The 18426-nt window shown below is 45.3% G+C and overlaps 1 protein-coding gene and 1 pseudogene across 1 annotated transcript in view; both read left to right on the forward strand.

Moving 5' to 3' along the window:
* Positions 1–751: 751 nt before the first annotated feature.
* The window catches only part of DPP7 (dipeptidyl peptidase 7), a 1540287-nt gene continuing 1522612 nt past the window's right edge, over positions 752–18426 (forward strand). Inside the window, exon 1 of the mRNA XM_086921148.1 lies at positions 752–1450. Within this exon, the coding sequence (XP_086777274.1) occupies positions 832–1450 (619 nt within the window). The 5' untranslated portion in view covers positions 752–831. The remainder of the gene's footprint in view (positions 1451–18426) is intronic.
* On the forward strand, positions 5445–6068 carry LOC147710461 (RNA-binding protein 3 pseudogene; annotated as a pseudogene).

An 18426-nucleotide genomic window follows, 5' to 3' on the forward strand; every position in this document is an offset into this window, starting at 1 on the left:
TACACTAAAATTATGAAAATGTCACACATGGCAATCTGAAACCTTGGCAGCTATGCATTCACCTTTCGTCTGGAGAGATTTAAATGCAAGAAATACATGAGAAATGTGTTGGAATAAAACAGGGTACTGGTATATACTCTTTGACCTCCAGTTGCTTGCCACGCATTAATAAAACCTCTCTTTTTAAATACGGCACAAGGATCTGCACTGAAGAGAAAGGACTTATTTTTAACCTGGAATTGCCACTTGAATTGGTAAGGTTTGCCAACGTTGTGGGACACCTGCTACAGCGTTTAAAAGCAAAAAAAATGTAGAGACTCAACGAAACTTGCACTTTACCTTTGAGGTGGACAAATGTCGTTTTACTGTTATCTTATTATTATGTATGCTATTACACTATGACAAATTGTAATTTTAATTAATTTAAATAAATAAAGTTTATGCATACCAGTAAGGCTTTAATATTGCTGCTGCTTCCACCCACCTTTCGTTTAGAGAGATCTAGATGCAATAAACACAGGAGAGATGTGTTAGAATAAAAACAGGGTACTGAAATATACACCTTGACCTCTAGTTGCTTGCCACTGCAGACCTTCTGCTACCCGAACCGTAATGGCCAGGTGCCGCAGGTAAATCCTAAAGGCCGTTAATATTATCGAAAACAACAGCTCGCGCTTCTATCTCATCGGTTCACTTGCGACAGGTTTATGACGTCAACACGGAGCGTCATCTCAATGCGGTGGCGGGCGTGAAGAGGGCTCCTATGAGTGTCCATAACGAGCGCGAGGGCGGGACCGTAGAGCGGGATTCCGGTTCCTGCCGGGGAATGGGATGAGGGCAGGCCAGAGTCCGGTGCTGTCGTTGCTGGTCTTGGGACGCTTCTTATTTCCCCTGTCCTCTGTCACTTACGTACATGGATACGGAAACACCGTGGCGGGTGTCCCTACGCCACGCAGTAGCACTACGTTCTGCAGCACCTGCAACCAGGGCTCCCCCACCATCATTGTTCTCAACTCCCCCCCTGGAGGCGCCGAGGCATCCACCAGCCTTCAGAAAGTCATTGAATCCCTTCCTTTTCATTCTTCGAGAGGCTCCGTAGTTCAAAACCGGGCCCCGTCCAACCGCCGCCAAGCAGTAGTGATGCGCAGGACCACCTCTATAATCACAAGCCGCCCTAGGGTAACGAGGAAGATCACAACCTCCACCCTTCCAGACGATGAAGAGGAGGAGGAGGAAGAAGAGGATGAAGATGAGGACGAGGACGACGAAGACGAGGAAGATGTGGGTGTAGAGGAAGTGTTAAACTGGAGCCAGCCGCCCCCAGGCCTAAGATTTAAACCCTTGAGCGAAGAGCCGGATTACCAGGAGAAATACTACAAACAAGTTCTAGACCACTTCAGCTTCCTGGAGCATGGCAGCAAGACTTTCTTCCAAAGATACCTCATCACAGGTACGTGCCCTCTCTGTACATCAATGAGTGCTCCATCGGCTGGTCCGAGTTAACTCGCTCTCTTAACTCGGTGCCAGTATTCCTTCAGTACCTTAACATTTTGACCAATGGATAACTTTTAGTAAATAAAGGTTTTGTCTCCTTAGTACCATTATAAAACTCGAATACAGCTATAAGCTACTGAAAGGTGACAAGACAACCTTCGCCTAGGGCCTTCCACTGCGCTACGCCACGTCATTGTATATTTAGTACGTTTTGATTCTATTGAGATAGAAACAGTATTTTGGGTTAAAATCTGAATTATGCAGCAGATGATGGATTATGTGGCAAATCCATAACTATGCAAAAAGCGCACTGGCCACAGAATGGCATACATTTCAGTGACCCTGGATATACCCTCATTTTAAGTGCACACTCGAAATCCTCCAAATAAAGACTTCTCCTTTAAAAAAAATATTTGTATTGCAGTTCACAAATCTAAGCAACACATGAGAAGACTATCTAAGAGAGATGTCGCAAATATAGCCTTGAATAAACTGAAATGCAGAAACCAGCAAGAGGAATTAATAAATATTAATAACATACAGAGAAATCTAATTTCATCACCTACATAATTATGAAATTCAGGAGGCTGAGATAAAGGGATACATTGCGTAAGAATCCACTTCAGTAATAACTGTTACATTAAAATCTTAAAGTGCATAGTGTACAGAAAGATTCTGACCGATCTTATGGGCAAACAAAGATTTCCAGATGCTTGAATTTCAGAAGCAGGTGAGGGCTTCATTTTGTTTGCTGACTTATATTAATACCACTCCCCCAGCAATAGCCGGACCATCCCATTAATAGTCTCTAATGGGGGATTGTATCCTAGGAATTACTGCTACACCAGTCCACAGGGCCGTTTCTGCCATTAGGCAGGACTAGGCGGCCGCCTAGGGCGGCAAAATGTTGAGGGCGGCATTTTGTTAGTCTGCAAACAGGAAATCATGCAGTGGAGAGTGCACTATGCAAGCGCACCTGCTGTTTGCATTTGCATGCGACATCATGATGTTGCACAGACAATTTAGAGCCGAGCGGGGTGCGGGACACACTAGTGTAAGTGTGGGTCCCCAGGGCCGTCAATCTTGTAGCGCTGGGATAGCGCTACCAATGACGGCCCTGGGGAACATTTTTGGCCAATCCATGAGCAGTGCTTCAGCCAGGGAGGGCAGGCCAGTGAAGGTGACGCGCACGGCGCGCCAGTGCCACCATCTCTCTCGGCGCGCGCGGGGGACGGTCGGACTTCCGTGTGTGTCGGCTGGCGCGCTGCTCCCCCTTTGATGGCCGTGAATTAACCATAATTTAATTAGCATAATGCAGCTGCCACCTGCCACAGTGCCACACAGTCTTGTTGTCCGGTCCCGACTCCGTCTCCCGCCGGCCCTCTTTTTTTTCCTGACTCCAGCACCACGCCTGCAAAACAGTACAGCCGTGGTCAGGCCTGGCCGTGGTGGTCGTGGGGACGTATGCAAGGCGTGACTTGAGCAGTGCAAGCACCGGTGAGTCAGTCAGAAGGCCGCTGGAGAAAATAAATATATATATATTTCGGATGCAAATTCAATTGCAAATGAATCATGTGTAATAATCTCAGGCAGCTTGCTATTGCTAATAATGTTGTAAACGATGAGGCGGGCGGGTGAATCATTATCTGTTATCTCCGACTCCGAGCCCGTCCTCACAGTCACGGCCGGACTGAGAGTGAGTGGCGCAAAACACTGGTGAGCAGAGCTGGCTAGCAGCACTGTGAGGGGTGAGGTGGCAAGGGCGGGTCTTTTTGTTGCAGCAGGCCAGGCAGGCTAAAAAGATCTGAGAGTGAGATCATAAGGTGGCGGCGGCCCCATGTGTACAGGCCTGTGGCCTGTGACTGAGGTGAGGTGATAAATCTATCCCCCTGCATGTGAGCAAGGCTGGAGCATGGAGGAGTAGTAGGACACGGGAGAGGGGGTCAAGGAAGCAGGAAGAGAGTGTGCAGAACTTAAGAGCAGAGGACCCTTTACCTTATTTATGCATTTTTATAGCGCATACTTTACCCGAAGGTGTCAGAGCGCTTCACAATAGGAACAGTCTGAGAGGACATTTCACTCTCCAGCTCGATTTGTTGACAAGCGGTGGTTCTTTAAAGTGGTAGGGAGACCCCATTGCATCTACTCCTGCGGGGAAATCTGTCTAAGCCGTCAAAACTTGAAGTTCATTACATTGTATGATTGCACTTTTGTTGTTAATTTTGTCAAATGCACCACAAACACTTTTCCTTAGAGTAGAGCGTTGATGCTGAAGCAATATTACAAAGGGTGCTTTATGGAAAACCGGGTTTGCCTATGAGGGATGTAAGACTAGACTGTGACCCCATTGAGTAACTTCTTTATGATGGCACTTCCCGCCATTGCATAAATGACATAGACAGACTGAATAACTGGGATGGTCATTACTTCACTGCCAAACTACAGAAGAAAATAGAAAAAGAAAGCTTCCCCAGTAAATATCTATTTGTGCCATATATCTTTCCGAGACCTGTGACAGCAGTCCTAATAACAGGCAACCATTGCAAGCAGACTCCTCTCTTTTTGCTTTTCACCTGTTAAGAGCCAGTTGAACTACAAATGTAGCAACAGTTGTCAGCATGTCCAGGGTTGAACTGGTCAGCAGTTGAGCACTTTCCATGTCCTGGGCTCTATATGTGCCTAAAAACGAGACAACGTTCATAATGGACGAAAAGACAAATATTCTAGAAATTCCTATGATCTAAAGTTGACTGCTAGTAGTGGGCATTATTGGTCCTACATGTAAGTAGGTGATCTTAGGAGATGCCAGCTCATTTGGTCCTCTTGAAGAATGTTTGCAGTCTCATCCAACCAGCAACCTATAACTTGCAGCTGTATCAACTCTGTAAGAATGAGGATAGAGACAACATAGTTTGCTTTGTGGACATATTTGAAAATATTTAGCAAATTTCAAAGCACGCAAAATCTGCTGTTTTTTTTTATTTAGATGAAGAGCGGTTTTAGGCTGGATATAATACCAAAATTCGATCTGCAGGCCAACAGGATAAATTAATACATTTCGAAAGTTTCTAGCGGTTCATACACTTTGGGAAGTTTTTGATGCGAAAGTGCAATGTGAACCCCAAGAACTGCCTGGACTGTCCACAGACCAAGGAGATCGTGTGGTGAATGTAGTTCCCCATGATAGAAAAAGGGAGGGGGAGGCATTTTTCAATTCTCGCCTAGGGCGGCACAACACCTAGAAACGGCACTGCCAGTCCATAAGAGGTACCCAGATCCGTTTCAGATTAGCTTTTTTGCCTCCTTTTACAGATAGACCCATTTCCAGATTAAATATAGCAAGCAGTGGGGCAAACCACTGCTGAAAGGTCGAAGGGATATTTTCTAGCCAGTATGAAGCGATGCACAAGCAGGACACTGCCATGGCAATAAATGTAAACTGCTTGGCAGGGCCAGGAACCACTTCTCCCTGCACCACCAAAAAGATGAGTTGAGGGTTTAACCTAATCTAAAAAGAGTCAAAAAATGCTGTGATCCCTCTCTGAAGTGGTTCCAGGCAAGTATAGCTTCAAAACATATGTATTAAATTGACTTCAGGGAGTTGACACCGTGGGTATGTAGTACCTACCGTCCCTCCCCATCTAGCAATTTTCCAGTTCGTATAAAACAGATCTTAAATAGTCTTGTAGTTTTGTCTTTGTAGATTGGCTGAGAGTACTGTAGTGCAGGCTAGCTCCAGTGAATCTAAAAAAAAACAATCTGCTTTCCCCAGCGTATTCTGCCATTTTTCGGATTGTCTTTCATGATCATCTAGTGTGAGGGCATTCAGATCTTTATAAAGGTGGCTAATAGTACAAAAATCACCCCAACCAACCGTTCCAACAGCTTTACTGTCTGGACACCCCAGGCCACTCCACCCTTTTCAAGTTAAAAATCTCGAATTTCGCGGTCTCTCGGCTCCTGCTTTCGTGACTTGTCTGTTCATTTCAAGCTCGCCATGGGTGACGACGGGAAGCTGTTCGTAGGAGGCCTGAGCTTCGACACCAACGAGCACAGCCTGGAGCAGGTCTTCAAGCAAGTACGAGCAGGTGGCCGAAGTGGTGGTGATCAAGGGGCTTCGGCTTCGTCACCTTCAAGGACCTGAACAATGCGAAGGACGTGCTGCAGGCCATGAACGGGGAGACCCTGGACGGGCGGCAGATCAGGGTGGGTCTGGCCAGTAATTCGTCGGGAGGAGGCCGATGTGGCGGCGGTGGATACAGAGGAGGCTTTGGTGGCGGCGGCGGCGGAGGAGGGACGCAGATATTCCAGAGGTGGTGGAGACAGCTAGGAAGAAGTGGGGGCTATGGGGGCGGCTCCAGAGACTACTATGGTGGAGGTGGCAGCGGTGGCGGCAGGAGTGGAGGAGGATACGGCCGTTCCAGCGGATCCTACCACGATAACTAACGCTCGCATTTAAAAAATCTTCCTGACTCGACATCATCCTTCCAATGGCTGTATTTATAAAGATTTTTGGAGCCTCACTGATTCGTTCTCATATAATGCACCTGCAATATTTCAAGTGTTCAAGCCTGTCAGATCTGATATCAAGTTTTTAGTTTGCCTTTTTTTGGACTTATTCCCATCACAGATGTAGCCAGGGTGATGTTTATTGCAAGAAATAGTTCACGTTTTATAACATTCCTTTAATATAGCGAGGTGCGGTTTGGGTCATTGTACATAATAAAGCGAAGTCTCTTGGTATTCATTGTTGAACTAAAGACAACTGCTCGTGTATCTTTTAAAACACGTATTGCTTTTTTTACTGGAAGAAATGCATATTGAATTGTTGTAATTGAAATGGTTACAGAAATCTTGTATCCCGTTTTATTTGGCTTCATGAAGCCCATTAAAAGACGCTCTGAAAAAAAATAATCGAATTTGCAGTTTATAAAAAAACTTTCTGGGACACTTTGAAACTATCCTGCAGCTCTTCCAATGAGATTATTCCAGTATGTGTGAAAAATCACCTAATCTCTTAATTCCATAGGCTTCCTAGCCTAATACTGGAGAACCCTGGAAAACGCCTGAAAGTGACGTATGTCTTTGTTGAGGGGTATAGTTATCAAAAATGCCCTAGCTTTTTACGGAATAAGGTCTAAATCCCCTGAGCTCCCCGCAAAGTATTAAACCAAACTTTCTTAGAGTAGGTTGGCTTAACTTTTCGCAGGAAACATCCTCTAGCTTCTTTCCCGAGCAACAGCTCATATATAGGAGGGATTCCACCCATCCATCCATCTATTCCTTGATCCCCAAAGAGAGAGCACATGTATTAAATAGTTGCTGCCCAGTAATGGAGTTTTAAGCCCGGAACTCCCCAGCCACATCAATTCCTGCAGAGAATTAAATATTTGAGTCCCCTTCTAGTTTTAGAATCCAACCAAACAAAGCGTGTAATCGTATTGTTCTTCGTGTTAAACCAGTAATTATTACATTTATGAGTAATGGCCCTGAACAGATGCAACACTTTCGGCAAGAAGATCATCTTTATAACATTACTGTGACCCACAATAGAGATATGCAAGTTATCCATTCTGTTCAGATCCCTATTTTCCTTCCTTCCTGTTAACAGGGCTAAATTGAATTCAACCAGTCGACCCAGCTCTGCTGTTAAGGTGACTCCCAAGTACATCCCTCTGGACTACCCTGTTGTCGCTGAGGTGTGAATATCCGTTTAGTACTACTTGGGATTTACTTTGAGCAGATAGCCTGAAAAGCGCCCTAATACCTGAGCCTCTTGTTCAATTAGCGTTCAGGCCACCGCAGGGCAAGGTGTGACTATCGCTACATCATCCACGTAGGTGAGCACCTTAGTATCCCAGCCCTGATATTTCATAGGTGCTATCAAGGGGTTCAGATCTAATTTCCAAATTAAAGGGTTGATATAGAACGTAAAGAGGATCAGGGACACCACTGCCTGGAGCCTCTTCAAATTTTCCCTGACTGCACACCCATCATTTTCAGTCTAGCAGTCACTTTCGCTGCTTGATATAACAGGGTCCTATTCCAAATTGACCAGAGACTGTCCACAGATATTTCCAGGATACCCTATCAAATGCCTTTTCTGCCTCTAATAGTATCATGGTCCTAGGGTTCCCAGACACAGCTGAAGCATCAAAAAGTGGGATGACGCAGCGAGTGTAGTCTGTGGTTTCCCTCCCTGGTATAAACCTGTGCTGTCTTGTCAAGGCTAAATTAACTATAACTAGGCTCAAGCGTGAAGCTAGGATTTTAGAATAGATTTTTGTAATACTGTTAATAAGGGTTATTTGCATTTATGGCCCTGGTTCTTGAGGTGGCTAACCCTTTTTTGGAAAAATAGTAATATTTGCTGCAGACCATGAGTCTGTAACTGGCTGACCCTTTTGAATCTGCAACAATGTAAATAGCAGGTCCTGTTTTAATTGTGAAAAAAATGTGGTAAAACTCTGAGATCGACTTATCCACTCCTACTGCTTTCCCTGAGGGCAGGTTCATTATATCAGCTTGCACTTCTTCCAGTGAGAAAGGGGCTTTGAGTAAGTCCAGATCCTCCGCACGAAGTCTTACGACAGGATCAGTCAAGAAAGTATATTCAATAATCTTTTAAGTTGTCTTCCTTTTTTTCATTATATAACTACTTGTTAAATCCCCAAAAAACCTCCCGAATTCAGTCTGGGTCGGAGGCCCGGCTTCCATGAGGGTACTTTTATCTCTTATTTCAAACTGTGTTTTTGTATGTTGCCTGGTACAAAGCGCCAACAGGTGCCCCACCCGCTCTCTATATTAATTGCAGGTTTATATAGCGCTAGGATCGACTCCCGGAGGAGTATCTCCGCGCTTCGACCGCTGCGAAACCCTTCCTGGCTTCCCTGAGAGATGGTCCCTTGATGGGTATCTCCAGGGTGAGACCAGGCATCCCCGGCGGTCTGGTGGGGCCGTTAGTGAAGATGAGGCAAGCTAATGCCCAGAGTTGCCGAGTGTGATCGCTGATCAGAGTGGGCACCGAGGCGAGAGAATTATCGAGTCCGCTGACCCTGGTCCAGAAACCTGCCGCGTCGGGAATCGAACCCTGGTCCCGGGCCGTCCTCTGCTCTTGGGTCTGCCGCCTCTAACCAGTGAGCCACACTACTTCACTATATTCATAGCACTTCCTTTTCCAGGTCGTTTTGATCAGCATCTTTCCTTCCCGAGATATCAGTAATCCCTGTCCTAGCCAGTGCTACCTTGTTTTGAGCCCCCTCAGTATCACACCCTTCGGAGGTACTAAGAATAACTGAGATTCGGCTTTCTCAAGGGCCCTGTATTGCTCAATGAGCAACTGCTTTTCATTCTTTCGATGATTTAAGCCAAAGCTAACAGTTTCCACATGTACTCAGGCCTTGAAAACATCCCACACTGATGCGCTCCCTTGATTAATCTCCAAAAAGTATGAGATCTAGCCATTCATATGCTGTATATAGTTTTTAATCGAAAGTAGTGTGCAATCAAAGGTTCGGTTCTGTACAATAGACTGCAGGCCCATCCCGCCTAACTCCAAAATCAGCAGCTTATGGTCGGATATGACCCTAGGAAATATTTTACTTGTGTAAAAGGATGTGTGAGACAAACATATAGTCCAAACGCGCATGAGATCCATTTGGTACAGAATAATTGGTGTATCCCGGAGGTGGAGCTTTAAGCTTATTCCAAGCTTCGGTCAGTCCATAGTTATCCCTTAAAAGTATCAAGGATCCTAAACTGTTGGCTTCCGACCTGAGTATAAGCATGCCCCTTTCTCTAGCCACCCCCAGCTTCCGTTAAAATGTAAGTCCCACAAATATCTGAGTTGGCCACAGTGCCAGTTCAGTATTCAACCAGTCAAAGACTGATGGGTCATCAACTACTGACCCATACACCGATCCTAGACTAAAGACCGTTTGCATGCTGACACTTGGTGATCACCCATCTTCCAAACCTATCCGGTTTGTACAATTTAAACTGCAAATATTTCCCCAAGCAATAATAGAAACCCCTTCGCCATTACCCCGAGTGGTACACCCAACCGGTTTGAAGCCAATAGTTTCAAGCACACGTTTCCTTGATTCTTCTATATGTGTGTCTTGTAAACAAAGTATGTCTGCTTGGAATACTTTTAAATCTTGAGCCCTATTTCTCCTCTTGCAGTTATCATTCAACCCACAGATATTAACAGAAGTTCTCCGTACCTTAGCCATACTCCTTGTTCCAAAAGCGGTACAGCAGTGCTAAGCACCTGAATTTCACTTGAAAACTTGTTTCCCCACGAAAAGCTATAATGGCCCATACAGTGTTATTGCCTCTCCTCCAGTGTTGCCCCCTGACATCCAGCCTCCCTCACCCCTGCTACCACTTTAACGCAGTCAGGCCCCCAAGGCCTGAGATGACTATCGAACTACTCATCTCGTGGCCCGGAAACTCATAGGTATCGTATTTTGACAGAATATCAACATTGCAAAATGCCACAATATGCTGACACCCATTGCCTAAAAGAGAATACTACACATCCTTCCTTCTTTTCTCCATCTCCCCCTCATAGTTCCCAAAACTCTGTCAATCCATATTGAACAACAGTATAGACACAAATAAAAGCAAGTAGACCCCCATCCTCCCCCCGAAAACCAGATGAGCTAAACTTTGTCACTTGGAAGCTTTCCCTCCCTGAGGAAATAGCTTTCATGTACTCTGAAGCTTTAATCTCAGAAGAGAATGTCTGCACCTTGGCGTTAAAAATAATCTTCAGACGAACAGGGTTTAGCAAAAAAGCTTCTCCTCCCAAAACCTGAAATTATTTAATACGTTACCTGAACCGCCATCTTCTTTCCAGTGTAGCGTGTCAAAAATCTGGAGGAGCAAAAGAGTGTCCATCGCAGGTCCGTTTGGAATCGGGACAGGCTAAAAAAAAAATTGCCTTTCGCAACAGAAAGCTTCCAAAGTAAACCAATACTGCTCCGGATCTATCAACTTGCCCATCTTGTGGTTTTATGAGCATTAGGAGAAAGGGATGCACACACTGGACTTCAAGGTCCAAGTTCCAGGTAGTAAGTTCAGGAAAGGCCCCTCTCAGGAGGTTCACCATGAAGGCCATGATATCTCTATCTTCTATTCCTCTGCAAGGCCCAATAGTCTTAGTTATTTCTGCGCTGTCTATTTTTGAAGCTTGATTCTGGTCCAGGGAAGACATGGCTTGGCAGTTTGGGCTGGAATGTTCCCATGAGGCACAGGGTCAAGACTGATTTGCATATGGCCATGTCTGAACTGGGGTGAATGTATGACATTGTTCTGCATTCTGTCCATCAACTGTTGTTTTTGTATTTTTAAAGTCCTCCATCTTCCACATCAGGTCTGACATCTGAAGTTGTTGCATTTCAAACTGGCCACAAAGTGCCTCGACCTCTTGTTCCAGAGTCGTGGCTTGTTTTTCCACGGAGGACATCCTATCTCGGCGCAGGTCTTGTTAACTCTCCTGATGGCCCCTTGAAGTTTCTTGGTGTTAAGATGCACTCTGCGGCTCTCATTGTAGGTCTCATCCTGTCGCAATTTTTTGGAGTTCCCCTCCGACAGCAAGGGTCTGGTGATCTTCCAGAGTGGTGGAATTCTTAAGTGCCAATGGGTCTTCCGGGTAAACTTGCCTTGTCACAGAATTGTCCCATTCAATACTCAAGCTACTGGAGATTGATTCTGCCCCTCACTCTTCTTTTTGGAACTTCTCCCGCCTCAACCTTTCGTCCTTATGCTGCTTCTGCTTGGCAGTACTACATGGATCATCAAGTGTACTACTTGAACAAGCCTCTAAGTCCTCTGAAGCCCCCGATGCTGCAGATAGGTCTTTTTCAAGCTCACTGTAACTTAACTTGAGGGAATCTGACCCATCATTGAGCGAAAAGAACTTATCCCCATGTTCAGGGGACTCCATGGTGTTACCTAGAACTTTTATCTGCCTATTATTGGGGTTCAATTCTCTCTGTTTGGGATAGATAAAACACAAGGGGGTATTTGAGGGTCATAGATAGTTGGCTGAAGTGGGTAAGTAGTGGCCAGAGATGTTATGTCAGGAGGGTGCAGCCCCGCTGGTTCCTTCCCTGCTTCCCTCACTGATTCATCCAGTTGGACCGGATCAGCAGACCAAGCAGAGTTCGTAGTTACTGCTTCTGCATTTGGGGTATACCCTACAGCAGGTAGGACCCCCACACAGACTTGTTTGATTGCTGGTGCTGCTGTCTCCTGATCCAATAAACCGTCAGTCTCTCCCTCCAGACTTTTCTGATTCTGCTTATCGGCTTCTTGCAACTGCAGGAGAGAGGTTTTTGTGGATCCAGCCTGATCCGCAGTCAGTGCAGAGCAATCGGGGAGAACCCCACTCCCCCCAAACCTCCCAGCTACCAGCATCCACTTGCCTTCCGCCATCTAGGGCTTTCCCAGCTCCCCCTGGTTTCTAATGTGCCTGATGAAAAGTATTCACCAATGATGTGCTGAGAAGACGGCTCTCACTGTTCTTGATGCTGGTCTCCCTGGTTAGTAACCTTCACGTTTACCGGCAGAGAGGCATCATCACCTTTGTGGACTTTAGCACAGGTTTTCTAACCCAGAACTGCCCAATTCAGTGTTCAGGCGCGTCTGGCCTTGTTGTCTGCCGCACTTCTCTTCTCTCTCACTGCAGTCTCAATCCCCTGGTCTGCATACTCCGTCCCTGGAGACACCGCCAAGAACGCAGACCACCTGCAGCACGGTCCGCGATATGGATGCAACAGCTGTGAGTAGAGCCAAAGTCTCTGCTTTGCGGGCCATTCGTAAAGCCTGGAGTGTGCGCCATTGGGGGATGGGGGTAAAGGAATCTACAGGGCAGGTAACAGCACATCTCCAGTCCTGTTGTGAGATTTCAAACTTTATTCCCCCATTCTGTCTACTGATTTATTCACAAACTGAGAGCTGAGGGGAGAACTCTAAGATGGTTGTGCTTCTTGATCGCCATCTTGCCTCCCCAAACGCAGATTCCTATATTCGTTTTTTGCTGATATTTAATTCCCAGGGCCTGCAAGTACTCCTGATAATGTAGAGACAATGCGACATCTAACTTCCTCCCATATGCACATACTTGTACAGATACAGAATCCTTTTGTACCTTTTTATGTACATAAACTGAATCCTCTTGGATTCATGGGTGACTGTATGCACATCAGAAACGTGTAACAAATTAATAGTTCTGCCAAGTGACAGTATGTACATCAGAAAATGTATAAGAAATGGATAGTACTGCATAGTGACTGTTTCCATATTAAAATATGTGTAAGGAGCTATATTAATACGCGGAACACTATACTGAGGTAATTATTCTCCCATGTGTTCATGATCAGAAGAACTTGTAAAAGTGCCCATATGGACATATTTCCGAATTGCACAGGTAGAACCTAATGGTGACTCACCTGCCCATAATTTAGGAGGACAGGTGTAGGTTTTAATTGTTACCTTAGAGGCACCTGTACAGAATTTTAGGGTTTCTTGTACAACTAAACATTGGAAGTACATCCGGTGTAAAATAGCATTTGAAAACGCTCTACACTAAAACCTAGTTTTGAAGATCACCTATAATGTTGAAAGTTCCCAACTTCAAAGAACTCTGTTTGCATTACTGTTGGAAAACCCACACAATTCTGAATAACATGAATAGAATATTGGAGTTCCAATGATGCCCCAATCCCCTACGCTTGCCCTGCCAACCCCTACCCTTAGCCCCGGGAAGGATCATGCCCCCGGCCCATACACACCACCACAACTTTACATGGGTGGAGATTGACCTTTTTTCCAGTTACTGCCCTGTCGCTAACCCTGGCCCACTCCCAACACCCACCAGTCACTGACCCCTCTGTCCATTATACTCATTGCTCACGCTGCTGTTTAGTTATTCCCCCCCATCCAGCAGTTTCTTTTTTTGAAGGTACACACACTTCCAGAACCGTCGATTGAGGTTTGTGTCCCGCAGGCTACAGATGTGACTCATACGGTAGGCACACCAAATCGAAGCCTGGACAAGGGTCCCCTTCAATGTTACGACACTTAGACCCACACTGTGCTACAGGGTGGACCAGAACTTAAGGAATACTGCAATATACCTAATTCGTATCAGTTGTATTACATCTGACAATGGAACCAAGACGTTGTGATAATGTCAATAAAAAGTTTTTTTAAAGTTCTAAATTTGTGTCTAAATTTAACAATCTACATTACAATTTTAGACTGTCCCATATTTGGCTACTTTTAAAGCACTTCTCTTCAACCTGATTTCTCTGAATATACATAATGCAAAGGATTCCATATAAAATCTATGATAAGTTAAAATCAGCAGAATCTTTATATCCTGTAAAGGAACCCAGGTGTTCTTAATTCTCAAAGACCCATTTAGATTCACACAGTTGCTTTGTGATTAATCCAGTGTTTCTCACACTGTGGCTGGCTGGTTGCAAGACAATTTTTGTTGGGTCACAAATGTCTTGGTCTGTGTATGTAATATTTAAAATGATTAGCCCTGTTTTTGAACCACTGCAAAAAAGTTGCTCAAGTCAAGTTTTGAATCGCCCGAATACATTTGAGTATTTGTTAATTTCTGACATGAAGTGTGGTATGGTTTTGCATGCATCTTCAGTGAAGATCACGTCTTCAGTGTAGGCTGCAACTAATTGTCTGCCCGATTGGAATTGAACGCCTCTAATGTTGCTATTCGCTTTTAGGCGACATAAAAGGGGATCAATAGCTAATAAGAATAGGAGGGAAGTGAGGGGACAGTCTTGCCTTGTGCCTTGGACAAGGAAGAATGAGTAGTGTTTATCCTGTCGGTCTTTCCACTGGGGCTGCATAGAGGGCTATTGCCATGTGGATAAAATTCTCGCCTAGTTGGAATTTACAGTGTCTCATGTAGGAAGGTCCAGGAGACCCTATCAAAGGCTTTCTCCGCACTGAGTGCCATCACCATGGTGAGTGAGAAGGATGATCAATCTTTTTCCGGGGGTGGCAGAAGATGCTGATGTCGGCTAGCCTGCCTTTGAAAAATCCTGTTTGAGTTGCAGCAATACATTCTTTCTCTAATCTTTGTGCCAGAATTTTGGCATATGTTTCACAGTCTGTATTAATTATCGATACCGGCCTGTAGCTTTTGACCTACAGTGTATCCTCCCTTTATTTTGGGATGACCACTATTGTGGCCTCTGAAGCTGAGCCAGAGACGCAGCCAGTAGAGGCAAACGATTGGAACAAAGCAAGAAGGGGTTTTGCAAGGATGGCGGGTAATGTTTTGTATAAGGCCTCTGTATATCCATCTGGGCAAGGGGCCTTGCATGGCTTAAGGGATTTGACCGCAACGTGGTTCCTGTGCACACAAAAATTATCATGTTCTCATGTGATAGCCAAAATATAATAAGCCTTTGGAGAAATATTATTCATAAAACATCGATGTGGAATGAAAGAAATTTAATAGTTCCGTATAAATCAGTACAAACAAGAGCGAAAGCCGACACGTGTTTCGTCACACCGTGTATGGGTAATGACTCATCAGGGCTGTGCATGAAAGAGCGGCCTCGTGTCAATGGCGCGCTGAGCGTCTAAGGGAGGAGGTAAATGGAAAACGATGAGTGTTGTTTCCTCGGTGAGGAAAGAAATAAGACCAATAGTAACGTGCACGTCTCAGGACGGGTCTAGTCCTCGTATGTGTGCTGAAGTGGAGGTAGGCATGGGTACGTGCAGCAAGGGCTGAGATCCTTGTTGCATGTACCCGTGCCTATATCCACTTCAGCACGCATACGAGGACTAGACCCGTGCTGAGACGTGAACGTTACTCTTTGTCTTCTTTCTTTCCTCACCGAGGAAACAATACTCATCGTTTTCCATTTACCTCCTCCCTTAGACGCTCGGCGCGCCATTGACACGAGGCCGCTTTTTCATGCACAGCCCTGATGAGTCATTACCCGTACACTGTGTGACGAAACACGTGTCGGCTTTTGCTCTTGTTTGTACTGATTTATACGGAACTATTACATTTCTTTCATTCCACATCGATGTTTTATGAATAACATTTCTCCAAAGGCTTATTATATTTTGGCTCTCACCTGAGAACTTCATGATGATTTTCGTGTGCACAGGAACCACGTTGCTTTCCATTTGACAAGGAATACGGATCTCTGTCTACGCAGGGGTTGTTTGCACCGAACATAAAAGTACCTCATCACTCCCTACATACTAGGAACTTGCTGAGCGCCATCTTTCCTGACACCCTTCAAAACCTCTCTCTCACTTTCAACTTAAGGGATTTGATGGCTGACTTGATTTCATCAGCTGTGATCGGGGCATTGATGAGGGATCTGTCTTCTGCTGAGTCTGAAGGGAGAGAGCAAGAGTTCAGCTATGATATTCAGTCATTTGGGTACTTTTGTTGTTTGGGTTGTAGAGTTTGGAGTAAAAATTTCAGAAGACTTCCAGAATCTCGTTCGGAGGAGTTAATGGGTGGCCTGAGTTGTTTCTAACGGCAGCAGTGATATAGTGCCCATACCGTCATTCGCTCCCGCCCACTACACATATCACAATTCCAACCCAAATGATACTCTGGACACGAAGTATGGGAAAGAACTGCTGCAGGTTTATTTTCATACAACAAACGTATGACGATTAGGTGGGTCATCTTACGGGCGATCCAAAGCAGGCAGCCCCTCGCTGTCCCGCATGCCTAAAGAGCCGTCTTGCACGGTGAGTCGATGCTTGGACGCTGCAGCACATTGCCATCTTCGTTATACTCCCGCCCCCCCTGTCGGGGCGGAGCGGTGTGTCACACCCCCGGTCGGTTTAGGCCCCCCCGAAGGACTAACGAGGCGCCGTCGCGGTTTCCCAGAACCTGCTGCGGCTCCTGGTCCTTGGCTCAGGCACCCTTACTGTGCCAGGCAGAGGTACCCTTGCTGTACCATTCTGCCGCAGAGGTACCCTTACTGTACCCATCTGCCTCCAGATCGCCCTGTACTCCGCCACAGATCTGGAGGAGGGCCCCGTCGATGACAGAGCCCCCCCACCTACTTAGCTACTTACATCCTGACGCTGTTCAGTGCCTCTTGTACGTCCAGGAGGAATATGTCCATTCCCAATCTCGACAAGTGTACCCTGTCTTTATCGTAGGACCCTTCAGTTTCTCTTATACCAGTACTTGCCTAAGGAAACCCAGGCCTCTCCTTCCCATGAACTTCTGCATGGATCTGTTGACCCTCCTGCAGGAATGTTGTAGTGCTCTAGCCCTGGGAGGGACAACCTCAGACCACAGGAGCCCATCACCACCAAGTCCTTCTGCATGACCAGAATCAGTGCCCTCCTTCCAATGGCGACTAAGTGGTCCCCCCCCGCCCACCCCTCCCAGCTGAAAGATGAGGATATTGGGTGGGGCCCCCCCCGTAGCAAGGTGTTGGTCTAGCTTGAGCCTCAAATTGCCCCATCTCATTCCCGGGTGGCCCAACCAGGCTCACAACCAGGTATTCAGGATCCTACATTTTGTTTGTCAGTTTGAACAGGATCAAAATACAGGAAGGGGGCAGGAGAACGTCAATGGAATAATTTCTAGGCACGTGTCTTATCCTTTGGGAATCTCCCCCAAATTAAAATCATTCCATACTCTACGACCCTAATGGTCTTCCTTCCAGAGATATTCACATAACAATCAAGGGAGCCTTCAATACAGTTCACTTGTGTTTCTTCGTTAGGCCTAGTGAGCATACCCTGCAAGTGTGAGCACACTAGAGCCAACCTACTGGCTTCGCCAATCCTTTCTTAACTCTGTAAAGGTGTCCTAAAGTAAACACTGCTTGCACTTGATCATGTTACAAGAGCAGGTCTCAATTCTAGTCAAGACTAGTTGCCATCAATGTTCATTAAGCTTTCAGAAAGGCGAGCTCGGTGACAGTGCATAGGAATTAATTATATCTTTTTTTTTTTGGTGGAGTTTTAAATGTAAGCTCACCCCAGGTGATCAGTATCTTACATTTTGTTCTCAGTCTAAACGGGATCAAAATGCAGGAAGGGAGATGAAAAAACGTTAATGCGATAATTTCCACGCACGTGTCTTAACTTTCGGGAGTCTCCCCCTAACTTAAAATCATTTCCTACTCTGTCTCCAATCTTTCTTCTTTAAAGATATCTTATCTAAATTATTATGCAAATAGCTTCTTTCCAGATATATTATCGAAAGTTATTATGCAGATAGCTAAAACCTGTAAGCCAGGGTTATTTCCCAGACACCTCTTTGGTCATTCTAAGACGCTGCCCAGGTCTAATCGAAGGTAGCATGGTGGTCAGAAAACCCTATGGCTTGAAATACTACCCCAAACGACTGCCAGTAACCTGTCATTCCCTTCGCCTACCCCCAAAATGATTGGGGTACTGTTAACTCCCGGGGTTATAACTCCCAGGGTTATAAGTGTTCCCGGTTACCCCAGTTTGAAATTAACACTCAGAAAATCGCTTATCAGGCCCTTTTCCAGAAGTTATTACTTTGTTTGCCTGAAGTCTAATTACTTAACTTTTTCTCACTCTGTAAACTGAAAGGAGGATATTTCAAAATATCATATTTGTTTACCTTTCCTTGTTTTAAATGCAATACGTTAGCTGTTTTCATTCGGAAATAGGATACAGGGGATCGGCGAGTGACTATTTGCATTATTTTATTTGATGCTAATGGAAAACCAGTGATATTTGTCCAAGAAAGCAAAAAGTGATGGGATTATGAAAGTTATCCTGTAGTCAGAATTACTTACTTGCTGTGTGAGCACAGTAGCTGTAGTAATTATGACAGTGAATGTCATGGCAAGTCAATGCACTACCATTACTTGGAATTGTTGGAGCACAGTCTAGCAGATATATTTTAACAGTCAAATT

The sequence above is a fragment of the Lissotriton vulgaris genome, chromosome 5 (genome assembly GCF_964263255.1).
Source record: "Lissotriton vulgaris chromosome 5, aLisVul1.2, whole genome shotgun sequence".
NCBI classification, from domain to species: domain Eukaryota; kingdom Metazoa; phylum Chordata; class Amphibia; order Caudata; family Salamandridae; genus Lissotriton; species Lissotriton vulgaris.